The 19126-nt window shown below is 45.0% G+C and overlaps 2 protein-coding genes across 3 annotated transcripts in view; both read left to right on the top strand.

Annotated features, from left to right (window-relative positions):
• CCBE1 (collagen and calcium binding EGF domains 1) overlaps nt 1-11310 on the top strand; it is a 107714-nt gene extending 96404 nt beyond the window's left edge. Inside the window, exons 6-11 of the mRNA XM_086629664.1 lie at nt 1500-1606; nt 6176-6296; nt 8498-8637; nt 8730-8765; nt 9351-9386; nt 11077-11310. Coding sequence (XP_086485790.1) covers nt 1500-1606; nt 6176-6296; nt 8498-8637; nt 8730-8765; nt 9351-9386; nt 11077-11310 — 674 coding nt within the window. The remainder of the gene's footprint in view (nt 1-1499; nt 1607-6175; nt 6297-8497; nt 8638-8729; nt 8766-9350; nt 9387-11076) is intronic.
• Nucleotides 11311-16714: 5404 nt separating this feature from the next.
• MRPL17 (mitochondrial ribosomal protein L17) lies at nt 16715-17455 on the top strand. Of its 2 annotated transcripts, XM_086629613.1 has the most exons (3): nt 16715-16888; nt 16973-17041; nt 17140-17455. In XM_086629613.1, exons 1-3 carry the CDS (start codon nt 16715-16717, stop codon nt 17401-17403), a joined length of 507 nt encoding a protein of 168 aa, XP_086485739.1. In that variant the 3' UTR covers nt 17404-17455. The 2 variants fall into 2 exon arrangements, with proteins under 2 accessions (XP_086485739.1, XP_086485738.1); XM_086629612.1 differs by having other exon boundaries at nt 16715-17041.
• The last annotated feature ends 1671 nt before the right edge of the window (nt 17456-19126 follow it).

Below are 19126 nucleotides of genomic sequence, written 5' to 3'. Positions count from 1 at the left end.
CTGTAGCAGGGACCAAACCTGCACACAGTATTGTGGGTGTGGCCTGACAAGCACTGAGTGGAGTGGGATAACGGCTTCTTTGTCTCTGCTGGTGATGCCCTTGTTGATGCAACCCAGCATCCTGTTGGCTTTCTTTGCCACACCAGCACGCTGTTCACTCATATTGAGCTTGTTGTCCACCAGGAGCCCCAGGTCCCTTTCCATAGAGCTGGTCTCTGGCCGGGTGGATCCCAGCCTGTGCTGCTCTCCTGGATTGTCTTCCGAAAGCAAGCATAACAGATGTGATGTTATGTTCAATGCCACATAAACACACTGAAAATCAGTTTTTCCTAAATTTGTGCAACGGTGGTCCATAGATGACCATCTGATGGCCGCAATGTTCCTATTGGACCCTGCAAATATTTAATGTCAAGTATCACATAATATCTTTAGTATTGGAAAGTTCCGTTTTTATTTAAAATTATGCAGATGTTTTCAAAATCAATACACATTTCTGAAAAGATGAAGGACATTAGAGTGGGTGTCCAAGTGAGAGATACAGTATAATAGCTAAGCGCATTGTAGTTGATCCTTTTTGAGGATTTTGGCTTTAACCAGGAGCACCTGCAGAGTTTTGCAATTACAGGACATGCTCTGAATGGTCAGTGTTCAAACGTGTCCAATAACCTTTCCAGGTAACACTGTGCAAGGCCGCACATGATATGCAGGGCCTCAATACACTTGACGCTTCTCGACAACTATATGTGAAAGAAAAAAAGCTCACCAAGAGTTTGCCAGTATGTGTCACCCTGTGTTCTGGAAACCACATCTCTCTTTAAGCAGACATCTGTTAAAGCAGTGCTTGTTTTTTCGCAATGAAGAAGTGCTTTACTGTGTATGAGAATGGGAAAAGGACAAAAAATAGCATTTGCGATATCTTACAGTTTGAATCATTTAATGGATTCCTGAAAAGATCCCATTCATGCATAGTATCAACAGGTGTGACCCTTCCTCTTGTGTGGATTTCAATCCCTGTCATTAATCTCCATCCCCATCTCTGCTCAGGCTGATTCCATCGCGTGGAGGAATAACCAGTGATGATAAAGAGCAGTTTGTGCAAAGTGAATGAAATGGGCGTATTATGAGGGATTTCACTGTAATTTATAGCATATGAAAGTTTGCCCTTTGGGGGACTGTAAATCAGTTCAGATCTGTAGGGTTAGTCTACCCTACACACAAAGATAAAAGAAAGGGTGTAAACTTTTTCAGGTATTAAAAAAATAAATTCTCTGGGGACCGTTAACTGGAAACAGCTGCTTTAGAAATGAGCTCAGAGCTGTCCTGCAAAGTTCCTCAGCCTTACATAGCAATTCGGTCAAAGCATTTATAACAGCAATTATTTCTCTCTTTTTTCCACAGTCTGGAGAAATGTAACAATCTTCAAGTTGCTTTTGCAATCCCTTTATGAATTTCTTTGCTTTGGATCTTTATATATTGTATTGGAAACTGCTTTCTTTCAGCTGGGCTTCCTGAGAAATCTGAAAATGCGGCGAAATCGGGGACATGCTGTGCCTCTTGTAAGGAATTTCATCAAATAAAGCAGACGGTTTTACAACTGAAGCAAAAGGTATGAACGTTAATCAGCCATGTCTTTACCAAACCTGCATGTTTTATGACAACTGAGGTTAAATTTAAGCATTTGGAGCTGTCGCTGCCATGTGGCTTTTGTGCCCATAAAGATGATGGCAACATATTTTAAAATCACCCAGGAATGGCATCTCTTCGTTATGCTTCTGTATTGCTTGTAAGCAGCTTGCTAACCAAGCTTGTGGAGCTGTGTTACCAAGCTCGTGGCAACGGTCTGGCAAACACCCATCCCAGTCCGAGCCCAGGTTTCGTGGCAATCCGTGCTGGCCGCAGCTTTTCATTCATTCTGTATGCACAGGATTTTGGACTTGATCCACCTTTGGTGTATGCAAGTGCAAGACATTCCACAGACGTGGGAATGTGGGAGAACATGATTTTGCATTAATAGGGTGCTGATACAGGATTCTTGCCAAATAGGGGGGTGTGGCTAGACAAAAACATCATTAGCAGATACATTATTACCTTCCATTTTTTAAAAAAGAAAAATCCTCAGCCCCAGCCTTTTTTGTTTTCACCTGTGTCCCTGCAAGTAGAGAATAATGCACTTAAAAACTTTCCTGGCCTTTAATTGCTTCTATGCGTGGGCCCCTTTTGCACTTGTGTAGGATTGAAGTAACCAAAGATCCAGCCCAAGATTTGAAGGGCCAAGTGCAGGGCTGCAGGTGTAAAGCCTTTTCTGGTGACATCTCCTTCGAACGTTCAGGTTCTGTCAAATGGAAGTGTTCTGCAGGAATATTCTCAGCAATGCATGTTGACAGGCTGTAATTATTTCACCCAGGGTGCTCATTTAATTCAATTGTGTCAAAACACAATTTGGTATATTCACTTGTTGCATTTAATGTCATTCATTCAAATGTAATTTATATTAGGAAGAAAGAAATCCACCTCACTAAAATTAAATACTCTGAGGTTTGAGATACTCTTTGTCACAAAAATCTCAAAATGTCATGTTTTCCTTCTGAATCAGCATGAAGACAAATACGGAAGTGACAGAATTTTGTGTGTGATGGAAATTCTGTTTTTCAAACAAACAGTAGCAAACAGGTTAAAAAAGGATTCATGCTTTTGAATGGCTGTTTGTCCAGCCGCAGTCCATGACACTGAGCAGGCTCACGCCGACCCCCCCGAGAGATCTGGGATCACACTGTTGGCCACATTGTTTGCTGCAAGAATTGGTGGAGACCAATGGCTTGAATTAATGGAAAGTTTTCTGTGGCTAATTTCCACTGTTAGGTGCCTGTGTTCAAAATTCACTCCTGGAAAACTAACACCGTTGGTGCCTGTTGCTGGGAGCACTTGTTGTTCAGAAGCCAAACAAAGCAGCTTACTCTTGCCTCATAGCTAAGTCCCGTCATGGTCCATAGTTTTCTCCATGTATCTTCCTAGTGGGACTTGATCTATCTGGCATCCTCAGAGGGACCCCACTAGAGGTGGACATAAACCCTTGTGTTTCACTGGCCACTCTGCATGGCCAAGCTCTTCTGAGCAGGACGTCTTTCAATATCTGTGGTTGAAGCTGTTCTGTTTTGCACAAAAAAGATCATTTCTCTCTGCCAGAGAGACAGTTCATGGGAATGAATCTTCTGGTTAAGGCTTTCAGATTTTATGAACTTTATGCAAATTTAGCAGGAAAGCCTATGAAGGATTCAATCCAGCAAACTCTACAACTGGGAGTTGGAGAATGCTTCTGGAAGTGACAGGTGTGGTTTTGTGTCTTCTTAGGAAAGGACAAGGGTGAACTCAAGTCCTGCTACCTCTGGTCATGGCACCAATACCTTTTTGGAGGATTGCGGCATCCATTCCACATCCAGGACAGAGTAGTTCTAGGATCAGGAACAGAAAGTCACCTTGTATGGTCACTCAGTGGGATGCAATGGAGTGGCTATACCAGGAGGCTGTGGGCAGTCCTAGGTTGATCTCAGACCTTGCTGGAAGGAAGAGGAGTGGAAAGCTGAAAAACTGGGGGGAAAGATATCTGACATGCTGACACACAGCCAACAATTTTTAAAAAAATCAAGTAAGCTGGATCCTATTGCACAAATCTGTTTAAACATCTTAATTAGAAAGCCATGTTCCTCCTCACTCCTGTCGAGCACTGTCAAAATTGTGTAAACCACAGATCTCCTAGAAACTACCCAAAACTCCAGATGGAGTATGCAACGCAACATATTGGAGTCTTGTTTCTAGTACTGTCTTTCTTTAAAATTTACCCTTGCTAATGTTTGCATGCACATGGAAAAAAAAATATTTTCCAAGGACCATTAAAATTTGGAGCTGTGGATGGAGAAGGCCAAGGTCACTCTGGGCCAGGATCCTAGTTCAGTTAAAAGGTGAAATAGAAATTAGGCCAGTGAGTATAGCCAATCCCTAAGAGGATGTGAGTCAACATCAAAACCACATGGTTTGGCCCCAGTGTATGTAACAACAGTTTTCTGGCCAGAAGATATCAAAGAGCAGTGAGCTAGACCAGAGCCTGGGTATTTTGGCACTCCTAGTGTATGCCTCAAGTCTAGCTGACTCAGTGGGGAAGCATGTGTAGATGCTTTCACAGCAGCTATGTGATGATTTTTTTTTTTGACTTAAGTTGTTACAACAGCCTTGCTGGCAGGAACAACTCAATATTTAAGCAACAGAAAAGAATACACTTTCAAATCCTCTTCATGATGACTCTTCACCACTAAATGCACCTTTTTACTCCAGCCTGGCCATTTGCAATATAACCTGAAGAGTATTCATGGCAGGGACTACATACTAAGTGACCCCTATTTATCAACTGGGATAGCAATAGATCCCAGAAATAGGCTCTGGTCAGAAATTTAAGTACAAGCTCTAAACAGGATGTCAATTAATCTGTCACTCAACTGTGGCCGCCCCTAAGGGGAAGCACTCAGTGATGACACTGAAGATATTCTCACAAAAACTGCCTGAATAATATAATGCTCTCTAGGTAGTCACAGGATTTATCTCCATGTCTTGGTCTTAGCATGGCAGTGTTGGCACTGCAGAGCCCTTGGTTGGTTGGTGTCACATAATGCAAGTTTTGCAACATGATGATCCTTGCAACCTTCCATTCGTATCCAGCCAGGACCCTGCTCTGGACAGGGTGGACGCACCTCTGGGAAACAAAACTTTGCAGTGTGCTGAGAGCTGGCCAGTGGTCCTCCTCGTGCTGGTCCCTGGACAATGTGGCTATGAGAGCCCCCAGCTACTGAAATGTCCTCTTCAGCTGCAGGTGTAAGGTGCTGTGACCCATGGAGTAGCTCTTTTATCTTCAGCAGGAAGAACTGCCACTAGGAACTGTCTCAGCTTTTCTCACTTTTTATTTTCTCACTTTTGCTTCCTTCAGAACTGCTCTGTGCATCCAACCCCAAACTTCAAGCAGCACTGGCTGCTCTTGAAGTGCACACCTTAACTAATACTGTGTTTGCAAAAAGAAATTTCCCCAGTTATAGTACGTACTCCAAGTGCAAGCATTATTTTTCCCATGTGTTATAAACATCAGGTTTGCACTAAGGGCTGGATGGTGTGTATCAAATAACAACAGAAACAAGCAGGAGTCATGAGAACAGTCCAGTGCAGGGAATTCCAAATAGCTGATTAAAAGCATTGTTAGATAGCAGGAGTCATTGTGTATTTTATTTAATGCAGCTCTCCCACGCAAATATTGCAGAATCCAACATCAAACTATCCAGTGAGCCAAATTCATTCAGGGCAGCAATGAAGCTGACCCAGGGATAGATCTGCCCTGGTATTGCTGAAATAACTCTTCAGTTCTGTTTGGCAGAGCAAAATTTGCAACTCTACATGGAGCCGCTCACCACTAATAAACTTCTTGCTGCAGACCAGCCTCCTGGCTTGTCATCTCCCTTCAGCTGCCTCTGGAGAGACTAAACATTTTCAGAATATTTCTAAGCATGTTTAATAAATATATTTTATCTTTATTAAAAGATTAATGTTTAATGGATAATTAAACATCTGATGTAATGGATAATGACATTTTAAACTATAGTGTGCAATTCTGCTTACATTCTCTGTCACTTCAGCTTTGTGTCTCTATGCAGCATAGGTCTAAACATCTGCTGAGTTAAACAGTGTGGTTACAGAGCCAGATCCACACAGGATTTGAGGCTCTCCTTGAATCCTATGAAAAGTTAGTGGCTTGGGCAGCAATTGAGAACTTAAATATCTGAGCAAATGTTGCCTTGAGAAAGAGCAGTATATGAATAGAGAAAACTTCAAAGAAAAAGAGGTTTCCTGAGAAGATCCGAGCAGTTCTGAGACTCAAGTTTTTGACAACTTCTTGCTGTATCTCCCGAATTTCTCCTGCTCTCCATTTGGATTGACTTGCAGTATTTCCATGGTGACTTGAAAAGTGAAGAGCCTCAAACAGTAACATGTTTTTCTGATGACTTCGATGAAGGATATGATTAAATATTTTATATTTTCCTGAAGTATTTCATAATGCTGTTTGCCCACATGAAGCTTAACCAAAAATGTAATTTATCCAGCGGAATGATGAAGGACTTACAGTGATTTTTGGTTTTGGCAGGTTGCTTTGCTACCAAATAATGCTGCTGATCTTAGCAAGCAAATCACTGGTGAAAAAGTGCTTGCATCTAATGCATATATCCCTGGCCCCCCAGGCCAGCCTGGCCAACAAGGGCCTCCAGGTAAGATACAGACCAGATGGGGGCAATGGATTTAAACTGAAAGAGGGCAGATTTAGATTAGATATAAGAAAAAAAAAATTCACTCTGAGGGTGGTGAGGCACTGGAACAGGTTGCCCAGAGAAGTTGTAGATGCCCCATCCCTGGAATTGTTCAAGGCCAGGTTGGATGAGGCTTTGGGCAACTTGGTCTGGTGGAAGGTGTCCCTGCCTATGGCAGGGGGGTTGGAACTAGATGATCTTTGAGGTCCCTTCCAACCCAAACCATTCTATGATTCTATGATTTTGTGGATGTGAATGTGCAATAGTGCCATGAGTAAAAATAATAGGCTTCAGTCTTTCAGTGTGATAGGATTTCAGGTGTTTCATATTTTGATTGTTGTTATTATATTTGCATATGTGCTAGATTTAAAAATTTTCTGGTCATTATGGTCAGCCTCTGCCAACTGTCCAACATCATCCATTGTGTCTCAGTCTCCATATGTTTCTTGGTGTGCAAGCTGTGTTTGTCCTGTACGTGCAAAATTTCACCCTCTCCCTGGGACATCTCACCTGCTTCAGTTGTCATTTCCTGTTTTTTAACTGTGTCTTAAAACACTCTCCATTTCATTTCAGGAATACGTATTGCTTTAGCTCACTGTCATTACTAGAGCAGAAAACGTGCTTCCAGATTGTGGGGGTTCGTGCCAACTCTTTTACTTTTCCTCATCTGGTTTTACAAGGATTCATTTGTTGGTTTTATGTGTGTTCCAGATTCAAAGGAATCTGAAAAGAAAAGTAAAACTCCACTCACACCATCTTTGCTAAGGTATAGGTTGAAACAATAACAAAAGCAGAGAGTTCCTAAAGCTCTAACTTAAGCCAGACACTTTGCAACCTGCAGCCAGTGATGCTAAAAATTTTGCCAACTCTGTTGACTGCAGATCTAATTTTGGGTTATCAGTAAATCCAAGGAATTTTAGCATAGCGCTGGGTTTCAGGAAGATTCTTACAGAGGACTAGCCGATAATCCTTACAAGGTTTGATTTACTCCCGACTGAACTGCCCCCCATTTATCCCTGCTTTTGCAGTCTTGCTTTGGTTTTTGAGTCTCTGTCTCATTTTCTTGGAGGATGAGTATCTTCAGTCTTCAGTGTATCATAAGTGTCAGGACAGTGTGGTTAGAAATTCCGCGTCGGACTCGGAACGGTGCAGTGGGCCGCCTTGCAGTCCCGCTAACCTAGGCCTGACTCTGCCCGTCTCCCATCTGGTTTCCCACGACTGAGCTGTCCAAGGTGCTGTGGAATGGTCTGTTCCGCTCGAAAACCATCCCTGCTCGCCTACTCCTCCTCTGCCCTGCCGCTAGCAACGGCGCGCCGGGGTCTCCAGGAGGAGTCCGAGACGGTCCATCGCTGAACTCGATTTTACTCCTTTGGAGAACCCTAACTGCACATGTTCTGTCCTGCTGAACCATTTTTACTCTTTGCCTCTCATTTTCTATGTCTTTCACCTGCCTTCAGTATGAAGAAAAGTGCTTTCCCCTCCCGTTACAAAGCAATTCAGCTATGCAGTGGTCTTTATTTTGTGCAAATGTGTTTCACGTGCCCGATTTTCTGTTTTGCTTTTCATACTCTTTCTCTTGAGCTAAATTTATGCTTTGCTGCCTGTGTGCTTCCTAAAAACTAACATTATCTGCTGAGTGAGCAGAAGCTGAAAAGGAGATGAAGCTAAATCAACGATTAGAGCCTTTTTTGCCCCTAACACATTGGCTACCGTACTGGGCATGGGCAAAAGAGAAGTGCAACCCACCACTGGAAAGGACTTGCTTCCATGCCAGTCATGTAGATGCCTTTGACCCAACATTCCCATGAGTTTTCTGAGTCTTTCTTTTTATGAAATGTTTCTCAGATGTGACTCGTTCTTTTCTTCTTGGTGTGAAAATAAGGCTTTTCTGCTTTTCTTTGCATTCCCAGTCTGTGTCCCTAGCCGCCTGGCAGTGGCAGTCTTGGCTTCTTTGTAAAAATTCGCATTCACAAATCGTTTTGTGAAGATGTCTTGTAGCCACCGTGACAAGGAGTAATGTTTTGGTTGTGATGTTGTGGATTTGGGTGTGTTAAGGCAACCAGTCCATTGAGTGGTTCAAAAAATGGTCAGTCGCCACTGCTTGCACTGATGAAGCGTCCTGAGGGCTTTCCCTGGCAGGTAACATTTGCTGTCAATTGCAGGGGCTCCAGGACCAAAAGGGAGTCAAGGAGTTCCTGGGTCACCTGGACCTCCCGGACAGCCAGGCCCTCGTGGATCAATGGGACCTATGGGCCCATCTCCAGACATATCACACATTAAGCAGGGCAGACGGGGTCCTGTGGTCAGTATTCTCGCCTCCTGTCATGCATTGCACAATTGGCCTTAGCTCCGCAACCTGTCGCGTCCTCGTGAACACTTTATTTTCTCTTGCAGGGTCCACCAGGAGCCCCGGGAAGAGATGGTAGCAAGGTGAGGAGAGGTACTGTTTTCCATAACATGGGCACATGCACATGTGAAGTGCAGGCTTGCTAGAGAGACCCTCTACACACTTGTAGTCACATCCTTTGACCATTTCATTTCCTTTGCTAAGCTGAAAACGTCCTGTTGTCCCATCCCATACCTTCATGTCTTTCTTCTGCTATTTTATGCTTGCCATTCCTTAAGTCTTGCAAATAGGCCTGCCAGGCTATCTGTCAAGCAGCCTCCTTTCCTTTCTTTGCAGCTCTTCTAGCTTTTCCATGAAGAAACGTAGATGCTTTAGCTCATTTCATTAGACTGCTCTTTTCTGAATTTCTCCTGTTAACTGGTTGGCTTGTTACTGTCTAGGAGAAATATCAGAAGTGCTCAGCTCTGCTTCCGCTAGAATCAGTGGCAATTTCCTGCCATATTCCTGGAGCAAGTTCCTCCATCACTTTCTTTTCTTCTTCTGAGCAAGCATAAGCTGATGATTCTTGATGTGGGGACAGTAAGTAAGGGAGTCTGCAGAGGCAAACTGTGATTTTTTTTTCATTTCCTGTAGTTATAGCAAACTAACTGAGGTGGTATTGATTACAGGGGGAGCGAGGTGCACCAGGACCAAAGGGGATACCTGTAAGTATTGCCCACAGGAGAATTTCCACAACAGAGTGATGTTGACTACTAACAGGTCAGCCAAAAGGAAAAAAAAAAAAAACCAACAAAAAACCCTCTCCTGTGTCAAGAGCACAATGAAAGATATTTTACATGCACAGAAAATGTTACTGGAAAGAAAGTAATTACCTGTTTTCATCCATGTGTTTTTGCCTGCACACCTCCTCCCTGAAGGCAGGAAGTGCACCTCTGCCCTACGACAGCGGTGGGACATCCTCAGAAGGCAGTAGCATGAGATCCCATGCAGAGTGCTAGTTAGTACAGTTCAGTCACCGCTCCTAATGGGAGCTGGATCCCTGGAATCTTTTAAAATCCTGCCCCTTGTCTTTCTCTGGGCCTTGGCAAGCTATAGGCTTTGAGCAAGTCATTGGGAGAAGGATGAGTATTTACAATCTGTTTTCAGGTGAAATTGTTTTAAAATGTATTTCTTACAGGGTTTTCTCATTGGTGGAATGGATTTTAAAGAGTGTATCCAGCAGGGTGTCCTCAGTATTAAACAATGTACTTTACTGTGTCAGCTAAAAAGAAATTATGATTTTCTAAAATCAGATAAAAGCAGACGCATTGTAATTACCAGTACATTTAGTAAGCAATGGACAGCAATGAGGCTACCATATTGAAAAGTTACCTTCCAAATACCAGCATTCTTGAGAAAAAATTTTAAGTAAATAATAATTCTTGATTGATTAGTCATTTTAAGAATGTAATTTTCATCAGTTTAATAAGAAGGGACACAGGGAACCAAGATTTATCTCCTCTATTCCCATGAGGTCTCAAGATACTCTCAAGAGGCAGATATAGCAAAGGAACTGTTAAGTAATAAAAGGGCTGAGCATCTTGTAAACATAGGCTCTGTCACAAAAAATATTTGCCATCTTTTGAAAATTGTTTCCTGAGCAGGCTGATTCAGAAAGAGGCTGTTAACTTTTGGCAACTGACATTATAAGCAGTATTTTACTGAGTTACCCCTGCATGAGTATCCTCGGCTGCATCAAAGGGAGTGTGGCCAGCAGGTCGAGGGAGGTGATCCTGCCCCTCTACTCTGCTCTCATGGGACCCCACCTGGAATACTGCATTCAGCTCTGGAGTCTCCAACACAAGAAGGACATGGAGCTGCTGGCAAGGTTCCAGAGGAGGGCCATGAAGATGATCCAAGGGCTGGAACACCTCTCCTATGAAGACAGGCTGAGAGAGTTGGGGCTGTTCAGCCTGGAGAAGAGAAGGCTCCACAGTGATCTTATTGCAGCCTTTCAGTATTTAAAGGGTGCCTACAGGAAAGCTGGAGAGGGACCTTTTACAAGGGCGTGTAGTGATAGGACAAGGGGCAATGGCTTTAAACTGAAAGAGATTAGATTAGATATAAGGAAGACATTTTTCACCCAGAGGGTGGTGAGGCCCTGGAACAGGTTGCCCAGAGAAGTTGTAGATGCCCCATCCCTGGCAATGTTCAAGGCCAAGTTGGATGAGGCTTTGGGCAGCCTGGTGTAGTGGAGGGTTTCCCTGCCCATGGCAGGGGGGTTGGAACTAGATGATCTTTGAGGTCCCTTCCCGCCCAAACCATTCTATGATTCTATGATTCATTATATCAACGTGTTTGAAAACTGTAAGAATGAAGTCGATTATTATTAATGACCGTGCCTTGTGACTGCAGGGCCCACCAGGTTCATTTGATTTCCTATTGCTGATGATGGCAGACATCAGAAATGACATTGCTGAGCTGCAAGAGAGAGTGTTTGGACACAGGACTCATTCATCAACAGAGGAGTTTCCATTACCTCAGGAATTTACAAACTATCATGACACAGTAGATTTTGGATCTGGAGAAGACTACAAACCACGGGCAGCACCCACGGACTCCAGGATACAGAAGGCAGCCCATCCTTAGCTACACCTACTGAAAAATAGAGCCCCTTTAGAGTTCTTCAATATAAAAATGCACTGACAATGTAAAAAAAAAAATATATATATATATATTATTTCTCAGTTTTCTTTCTGCTTTTCCCCAACCATACTGCCTGTACTGTAGCTCTCCTGGTTCATGGTAGCCTCCTTGCAGTAATTCTATACCATCAAGCCTGCACTGTGTGTTGTACCTAACTATCAAGAAAACCTTCTTAGTACATACTACAATTAAGGCATGTTCTAGCTAATGGCGCAGACCACAGCATTTCATCTGCCTACCTTGCATTCTATGTCTAAATGACCCAGTACCCAAATTTTTCCAGGGGTGGAGGGACAGCTGAACATCATGCCTGAACGACATCAATGATGAAAACCTTGGTCCACAGTTATTTTATACATGTGTTTATATTTTACCACTGAACTCAAGTCTCTGGCTACTGTCTCCAGGCTTGGGAGAGCATGAAAAGTGGATGCCTGTTTCACAGCAGACACCAGCTATAAGTGAAATGCCTTATTCTGTTTTGCCCCACCATGGAAGAAAAAGGCAAAAAAAGTGTGGTGAAGCTGTGATATAAGGGCCCTGCTTCTTGATCTGGAAATTATTTGGCTTTGTGTTGCTAGAGTGTCATTCAAAGGGAGTCAAAAAGATGTGTTTGTCCTAAACTAACACTACTTTTCCCTTACTATTCTCCCACTGCTCAGTGTGAAGGCCAGTTCCGTTCCTCAGCAGATTCATGCTGGATACGTTACACAGAGATGAGCAAGAGAACAAAGAATGTATAAAGCAGGAAAACCAAGCATAAGTGAATCAAGTAGGCTTAATGGCAATCACAAAATCAATCTCAGCCTTGCAGACAGAGTCAGATTCTGACCTCCTGTAGGTGCATGTCTTCCTTGGTGAAATGCTGAAGTCTAAGTGAAATTGAGACCAGAGAGAGCCTCATGTTTGCAAAGCGATTTTGTCTGCTTTGTTCCTCTGCTGCGTGAAAAGAACCTAAACGGCGTTCACGGAACTGGAACACGGAGTTACAGTGTATTTGGCTGCGTATATGAGGAGTATGAGTAGGTGCAGGAGTGCCCATGAAAAAACATTTAAACTAGTATGGGGATAGACAAGGTGAGGTACTGCACAGGGGATCCTATATTTGTGAAGAGGGATGAAAGGGAGTGACCGTTTTTTACACTGGAAAATTGGATGCACGAGCTGGACCATACCTCATGGATGATGTATGTTACCATTTATTTCGGATTACCCCAACTGCTGAGGACTTTGCCATGCTTAGAAGATAAAGGAGTATATTAAGCACAAAACTTCAGTGTTGTATGTGCGTAGCTGCTACTTCTACAGTATGTTTAGTGCTGGGTCATGCCCATGTTACAAATGCAAAGAAAAACTTACTTTGCCATGTTTTTCAGGGTTTGCATATTCTAATAGAATACAGGTAAAAAAAAACTAAGCAGGCCCTTTTCAGACAACCTGGAAAGGTTTGGATTCCCTTCTGTATTCTCTAGGCCAAAAGATAGTTGGTGTAATCCCTACACCACTGGTACAGATCATGTTGTATAAACAGCTGGCTGCCTAGATCTTTCATGTCTTTTGTATATTATCTTAAGAGGATGCGCTCATTCCTGTAATTGTTTCCCAACTCCTTGCTATCACTATACCACAAGCAAGGGCATTAGCTTTAAGAACATTAACATTCTGTAATCCTCTTCATATTATATGCATATCAATATTTACAAAGCAATGACTAAGTCACTGCAATAGCTTAGGAAAAATGATAGTGCTCTCACCCTGTGGTCTTGGGGCCTCTCCTCTGGGAGAAGCTCTGCCAGCAGCTGCAGATCCAAGTAATCTTGTCAGCTAGGTGACAGGGAAATCAGTGAGATTTGGGGAAGGAACCTGTAGCCAAAAGAGGGATGGTCTTGTATGCAGCAGGCTGAATGAAGCCTCTAAGACAGCATGAACTGAAGCATTTATGTCTTAATTTCTCAATTTCAAGCAGGCAACTAGCTGCATGAATATGCAGCTCGAATTAAATTTGTTAAATGTCAGATGTTGTATTTGTAACTCTTGCAAATCATGTACCTTGCATGTGTTTACCACCACACTCCACCGCCTGAGATCAGGTTGATTCTCACTATAGAATTAGTAGCTGCAGGTTTTTTGACCATCAGATACTGAATAATGAGTTAGATGAGTCACTTCCTACACACCAACTAAATTCTGCTGCCCTCTGCCCACAAGAAGATGTGCTCTAAAAAAGGCACTTATTTTAGTTCTAAGCTCTGCTTTTCCATATATAGACAAATAGCAAATGAAAAGTTCCTACAGTTTGACCATCAGATTCAGGGATAGGTGACAATTGTCCTGCTTGCGTAAGTATACAGGGAAGGGAAATTCTGAGACTGGATCAGAAAAATAGATAAAATACATGCTCGCTGTAAGTACGGAAAGCTGTCCTACACCTGTTTACGTGCCTTTCTTAAACGGACACCTCAGTAATTTCCCTTCATGGAGCCTGCATCTTTGGTTGTCACAGCCTAGAGCCAGGTTTTCCAACAGACATGCTTACTCCATAAAAAAAAAAAAAGTGAAGTGCTCCTTGGGTTTGTCTTTGTGCTTCACCCTCCTCTTTCCAGACTCCCTGCCCCAAAGCTGCTGGCCAAGTCCCAGCAGCAACGAGAGGACACTATGGTAAAGATAAGTCCACCCCACAAGACACAGGAATTCCTCCAGCAGGGAGAGCCCCTCTGAGCACAGCTGGCTGAGAAGGTTCAGCTTTCTGTCTGCATCTGGCTAAGACCTTTGCATAGACCTTTCTCATTTTATTTCTGATTAACTGTATGATAACTTTCGTTAACAGATTGTATCAGAGACATTTCATTAAGATTTCTGGATAAATACATACAGACACTCAGATAGAAAAGTGACATTTTCTTCAGCATACCCAAAGTTTTATAAAGCCAGAATCATTCCCAGTTTTAAGTTTGGTTACCTGGGAGCCAAGGAAGTCATTATCTTGTAAATTATTTATTACTCGGTGGCCTCAAAAATAACAAGAACCTCCCTCCCACCAGAATCCAAAATAAGAATGTAGAAACATCTACACTCGTGCCTAGTTTCAATACTAGGCTCCTGCACATAAAAACGTTATTTCATATAAATACTATGTATAATTTTATTAGAAAGAAATATTATTTTGATGTTAAGACATCAAGTTATAAGCAGAAGGATAATAAAGAGTTTGTTATTTTATTAATATTAGAAATATATTTAATGGAAACATTTGCAAGAGTGTGCAGTGATGGGAAAATGCTGATTGTTAAAGATTGTTAAAATCTTAAAGCTTGGAAAAATGTTTTCTGTCAACACTGTGCCAAGTACGTACAGGATTACTCTTTCTTGCAAAGTTGGAATACTGACACAGAAGAACTCCCATATAGTCAGGCTAAATCAGGAAAAGGAGAGGAAAATTGATTGCAAATGGAATTAAGGTAATACCTGGAGTTATTGTTGGCAACAGTTTGAGAAACTTTCTTCTAGAGTATTTCAGACTTAATACGTTAAGCCTCAAAAACGCAACGAAAAGATGGGGATTTGTTACTTTCGCATTAAAATCTATATGTTTTTTCTTATTACACATTCCAGTAACTATATTGTTCACTTAATTTATGTATGAAATACTAAAATGTGTATAAAATGACTGTGATTTTATGATGTATTCATAACAAAGGTATTTTTTCTTACACTGTTGGTAGCTGCTTTTGTTACACATCCTTCCTCTGAAATACAGAAACGTGGGCTGGAAGAGACGAGTAGCAGGAGACCCCCTTATGCTGCCTTTTAGCGTTTTTCTTGCACCTGAATTGCACGCACTGCCAGAAGGACTGTGCTTAACAGCACCGAGGAAAGGGACCTGGGGGTCCTGGTGGACAGCAGGATGACCATGAGCCAGCAATGTGCCCTTGTGGCCAAGAAGGCCAATGGCATCCTGGGGTGTATTAGAAGGGGTGTGGTTAGTAGGTCGAGAGAGGTTCTCCTCCCCCTCTACTCTGCCCTGGTGGGGCCGCATCTGGAATATTGTGTCCAGTTCAGGGCCCCTCAGTTCAAGAAGGACAAGGAACTGCTTGAGAGAGCCCAGCGCAGGGCCACAAAGATGATGAAGGGAGCGGAGCATCTCCCTTATGAGGAAAGGCTGAGGGAGCTGGGTCTCTTTAGCTCGGAGGAGACTGAGGGGGGACCTCATTAATGTTTATCAATATGTAAAGGGTGACTGTCATGAGGATGGAGCCAGGCTCTTCTCACTGGCATCCAATGATAGGACAAGGGGAAATGGATATAAGCTGGAATATAGGAGGTTCTACTTGAACATGAGGAAGAACTTCTTCCCAGTAAGGGTAACAGAACACTGGAACAGGCTGCCCGAGAGGTTGTGGAGTCTCCTTCTCTGGAGATGTTCAAAACGGGCCTAGGCACGTTCTTGTGTGATCTGATCTAGGTGGTCCTGCTCCAGCAGGCGGGTTGGACTAGATGATCCTTTGAGGTCCCTTCCAATCCCTGACATTCTGTGATTCTATGATTATGGGCGCAAGAGCTCTCGCAGGACAAGGCGGGTTTGTGTCTTTGTGGCAATAAGGTGCGCTCCCACCCGCACGATCAGCATGGCAGCCCCAGCGCCCCATGGGGGCTATGGGAGGCTGGATCCGGCACCCTCGCTGGACGCTGCTGGTGTGAACCGCCACTTTGCAGCCTGAGGACGTGACACAGGGGTCTGAGGCACCTCTGGCACACCGGTACTGGGGGAAAAAGGGGAATAACGTGAAGGCTCTGGCAAGCCTCGCGCGCCCTGCGCTGCTGCCCGAGCTGAGCCCCGCGGCCCAGCAGCACTCCGTCGGGTCGGTGTCCCACCACTCCGACCCGGCCGCGGCGCCAAGGCCGGCCGCTCTCCTTCCTCCCGTCAGAGCCCACGGCCTCGCTGCGCGGGCGCCCCGGTGCCGCAGGGACAGCAGCAGGGCTGTTACCCGCCGGGCCGCCTGCTGCGGACAAGGCCCCGCCGCGGCGGGACGTGCCGGCCGGCCGTGCCCGCTCACGGCTCCCCCTCGACCGGGACGGCCCGCGGAAGCCGACCGACCCCTGTGCGCCTGCGCGCTGCGGTCTCCATTGCTGCATCGGTGTGGCGAACGGGCCCGCTGGGAGCGGCGCCGAGCCGGGCTCCCCTACCCTGTGCCGGCCTCTCAGCAGGCACATCTACGCATCTCTACGTCGTGCCCGCGCGTAGGGGCGAACTACAGCTCCCGGCGTGCTGCGCGGCGCGCGGGCGCTGCCGGGAGGGGCGTCCCATGGTGCCCCGCGGCGGCGGCGGCGGCGGCGGGAGGCGGGCGGGATGCGGCTGTCGGTGGCGGCCGCCATCTCGCACGGGCGCGTGCACCGGCGGCTGGGGCTGGGCCCGCGCTCGCGCCTCGACCTGCTGCGCAACCTGGTGACGGCGCTGGTGCGGCACGAGCGCATCGAGGCGCCGTGGGCGCGGGCCGACGAGATGCGGGGCTACGCCGAGCGGGTGAGCGGCCGGGCCCGGCGGGGCGGGGCGGCGGCGGCAAGCGGCGGGCGTGCTCTTACGGCTCTGCCTCCTTCCTCCCCGCAGCTCATCGAGTACGCCAAGCTGGGGGACACGGACGAGCGCGCCATGCGCATGGCGAATTTCTGGCTGACGGTGAGTAACACGCCCCGCCCCCCTCCCCGCCCCCCCCGCCCCAATCCCTCCTTACCCCCCACAGCCGCGGTGCTGGAGCTGCGCGTGCCGCCCCGCAGGAGAAGGACCTCATCCACAAGCTGTTCAAGGTGCTGGCGCCCCGGTTCCAGCCCCACCCCGGCAGCTACACCCGCCTGGTGCAGATCCCCAACCGGGATGGCCTCGACCGTGCCAAGATGGCAGTCATCGAGCTCAAGGGGAACCCCTTCCCGCCGCTCATCACCCCGCGCCGCGACACGGACAAAACACTGCTCAACCAGCTCCTGAAGGGCTACCGGGAGGACATGCGGCGGGCAGTGGCCCCCGAGGGCACCTCTGTCTAGGCATCCCCGTCCGCCCGAGGGAGGCCCTGTGCGTGCACAGGGACGGGCTTGGCGAGAGCTGCCCGGGCACCAGCCAGCTTGTTGCTGTCCTGGAGCACTGGAATGGAAGATGTCCCAGTGTCCCAGGAGGTGCGAAGGTTTATTACTAACCGTGAATTGCTGTGATGGAGGGAGAAACTCAAGATTTACTTGTTTCTTTCTGTGGTTTGAATAGAAACTCAGCAAGAGAAAGAAATAAAGCTGGGAGCCCTAATGGTTGATACTCTCTGTGTAAATAAACTCTGTTCACAAAGTGAATTTTCTTCTGTTTGGATTATATTCCTGTGCACGTGAATTAGTAGCTTAATCTAGCAAAGACTGGATTTGTTACAGCTCCTGCTCCAACAGCCCTGCTCTCTGGGGCTGTGTCTCCACTTCATTGTGACAGAGCGGCAGTGTTTTCTAGAAGCCAGTGCGCAGCCTTTCAGGGCCAGAAATTCAGTGAAAAATGAACTTAGTTTTGCTGTTTCAGAAGCTCTGAGTGCAAACAGGATGGTAGCACTAAGGTAAGTCTTAAAAGAGACAGCACCAAGGCACTTGTGAGGTAACAAAGAGGCAATGCGGGCAGGAATAGTAGTCATCTTTACCAAGAGCTTTGCATACGTATCAGCCCCAGGCGTAGGGTTGCAAGAAATCTTTGTATTACTCTATTAGAACAAAAAGGCATCGTAGAAGAACTTTTTCAGAGTGGTGTAACTACTGGGAGATAAGAATCTTAAATTGCTAGCTTTATCTGTCCTTGATTTCAAGTACAGCTACTACTGGAAGGTCCTATCTATAGCTTCTCAGTGAAGGAAAAAAAAAAAAAAACACCCAGGTATGTTAGATTCCTTCCTCTCTCCCAAGTTTCACAAACTAAGACAAGTGAGTAATTTTACATAGTGAGGAAGACAAAAAAAAAATCAAGTGATGTTAAAGAAATTAAAATTTGGTAATTATCTCTTCAGGACACGTATCTTACACAGTACCAATTCTGTTCTGTTTTAATGAATTCCAGTGAGAAACTGAAGATATGTGGTACTGTTTAAGGAAAAAAAGAAGTCAAACTTCTAAAAAAGTCAATATTCCAGAGAGACTTCAGCCTTTGTATTTCTTACGACCTTGAAATTGTTCTTGCAGTTGATGACCTAACATCTTGTTCCAACAGATGTTATGCCTGTCAACAGAAGAGATGAACCAAACTGCTATTGCTGCAGAGCATCCACATTATTACAAGGCCATGTTAATCCTTTTATGTTAAATTCTCAAGAATTACTAGCCTATGTATATTTCTTCCTTAAATTGGTCTTTCATCCTAGTAAACTGAACCCTAGCTCATTGCCAGTGATGGATGACCCAGAATCTGCGTTGCTTACAAGTTTATTTCAGATAGTTCAGCAGATTTAACTTTTCTGTGGGATTGATGAGAAGCTGAGAGGTAGGATTTTAAAGCACTGAGATCAAGCAGTTATTAAAGATTTAATAAAAAGATTTTAAAGCACAGATCAAGATCCCTTGATCTGCCCACCTGTCACTTTCTTAGAGGAGGAGGGACGATTTTGGTAGAAAACTGAAGGATATGAATAATAAAAGTATGTCAAGGGAGGAACATGACTGTTGCCGTGTCACACTAGCTGAAAATAGTGTTATGCCCATGTTCCCATCCTCCAAAACACTGCTTTGATCAAAGGAGCCAGAAGCAAGA

The sequence above is a fragment of the Tauraco erythrolophus genome, chromosome Z (genome assembly GCF_009769465.1).
Source record: "Tauraco erythrolophus isolate bTauEry1 chromosome Z, bTauEry1.pri, whole genome shotgun sequence".
Classification (NCBI taxonomy): domain Eukaryota; kingdom Metazoa; phylum Chordata; class Aves; order Musophagiformes; family Musophagidae; genus Tauraco; species Tauraco erythrolophus.
This window is presented reverse-complemented; position numbering and strand designations above follow the sequence as displayed.

What these genes read in the sequence shown, in the direction of transcription:
- MRPL17 (XM_086629612.1), top strand. Translation starts at nt 16,715, where the DNA reads ATGCGGCTGTCGGTGGCGGCCGCCATCTCGCACGGGCGCGTGCACCGG. An exon ending in TGGCGAATTTCTGGCTGACG is followed by an intron (nt 17,042 to 17,139) that starts GTGAGTAACACG and finishes GCCGCCCCGCAG; the next exon opens with GAGAAGGACCTCATCCACAA.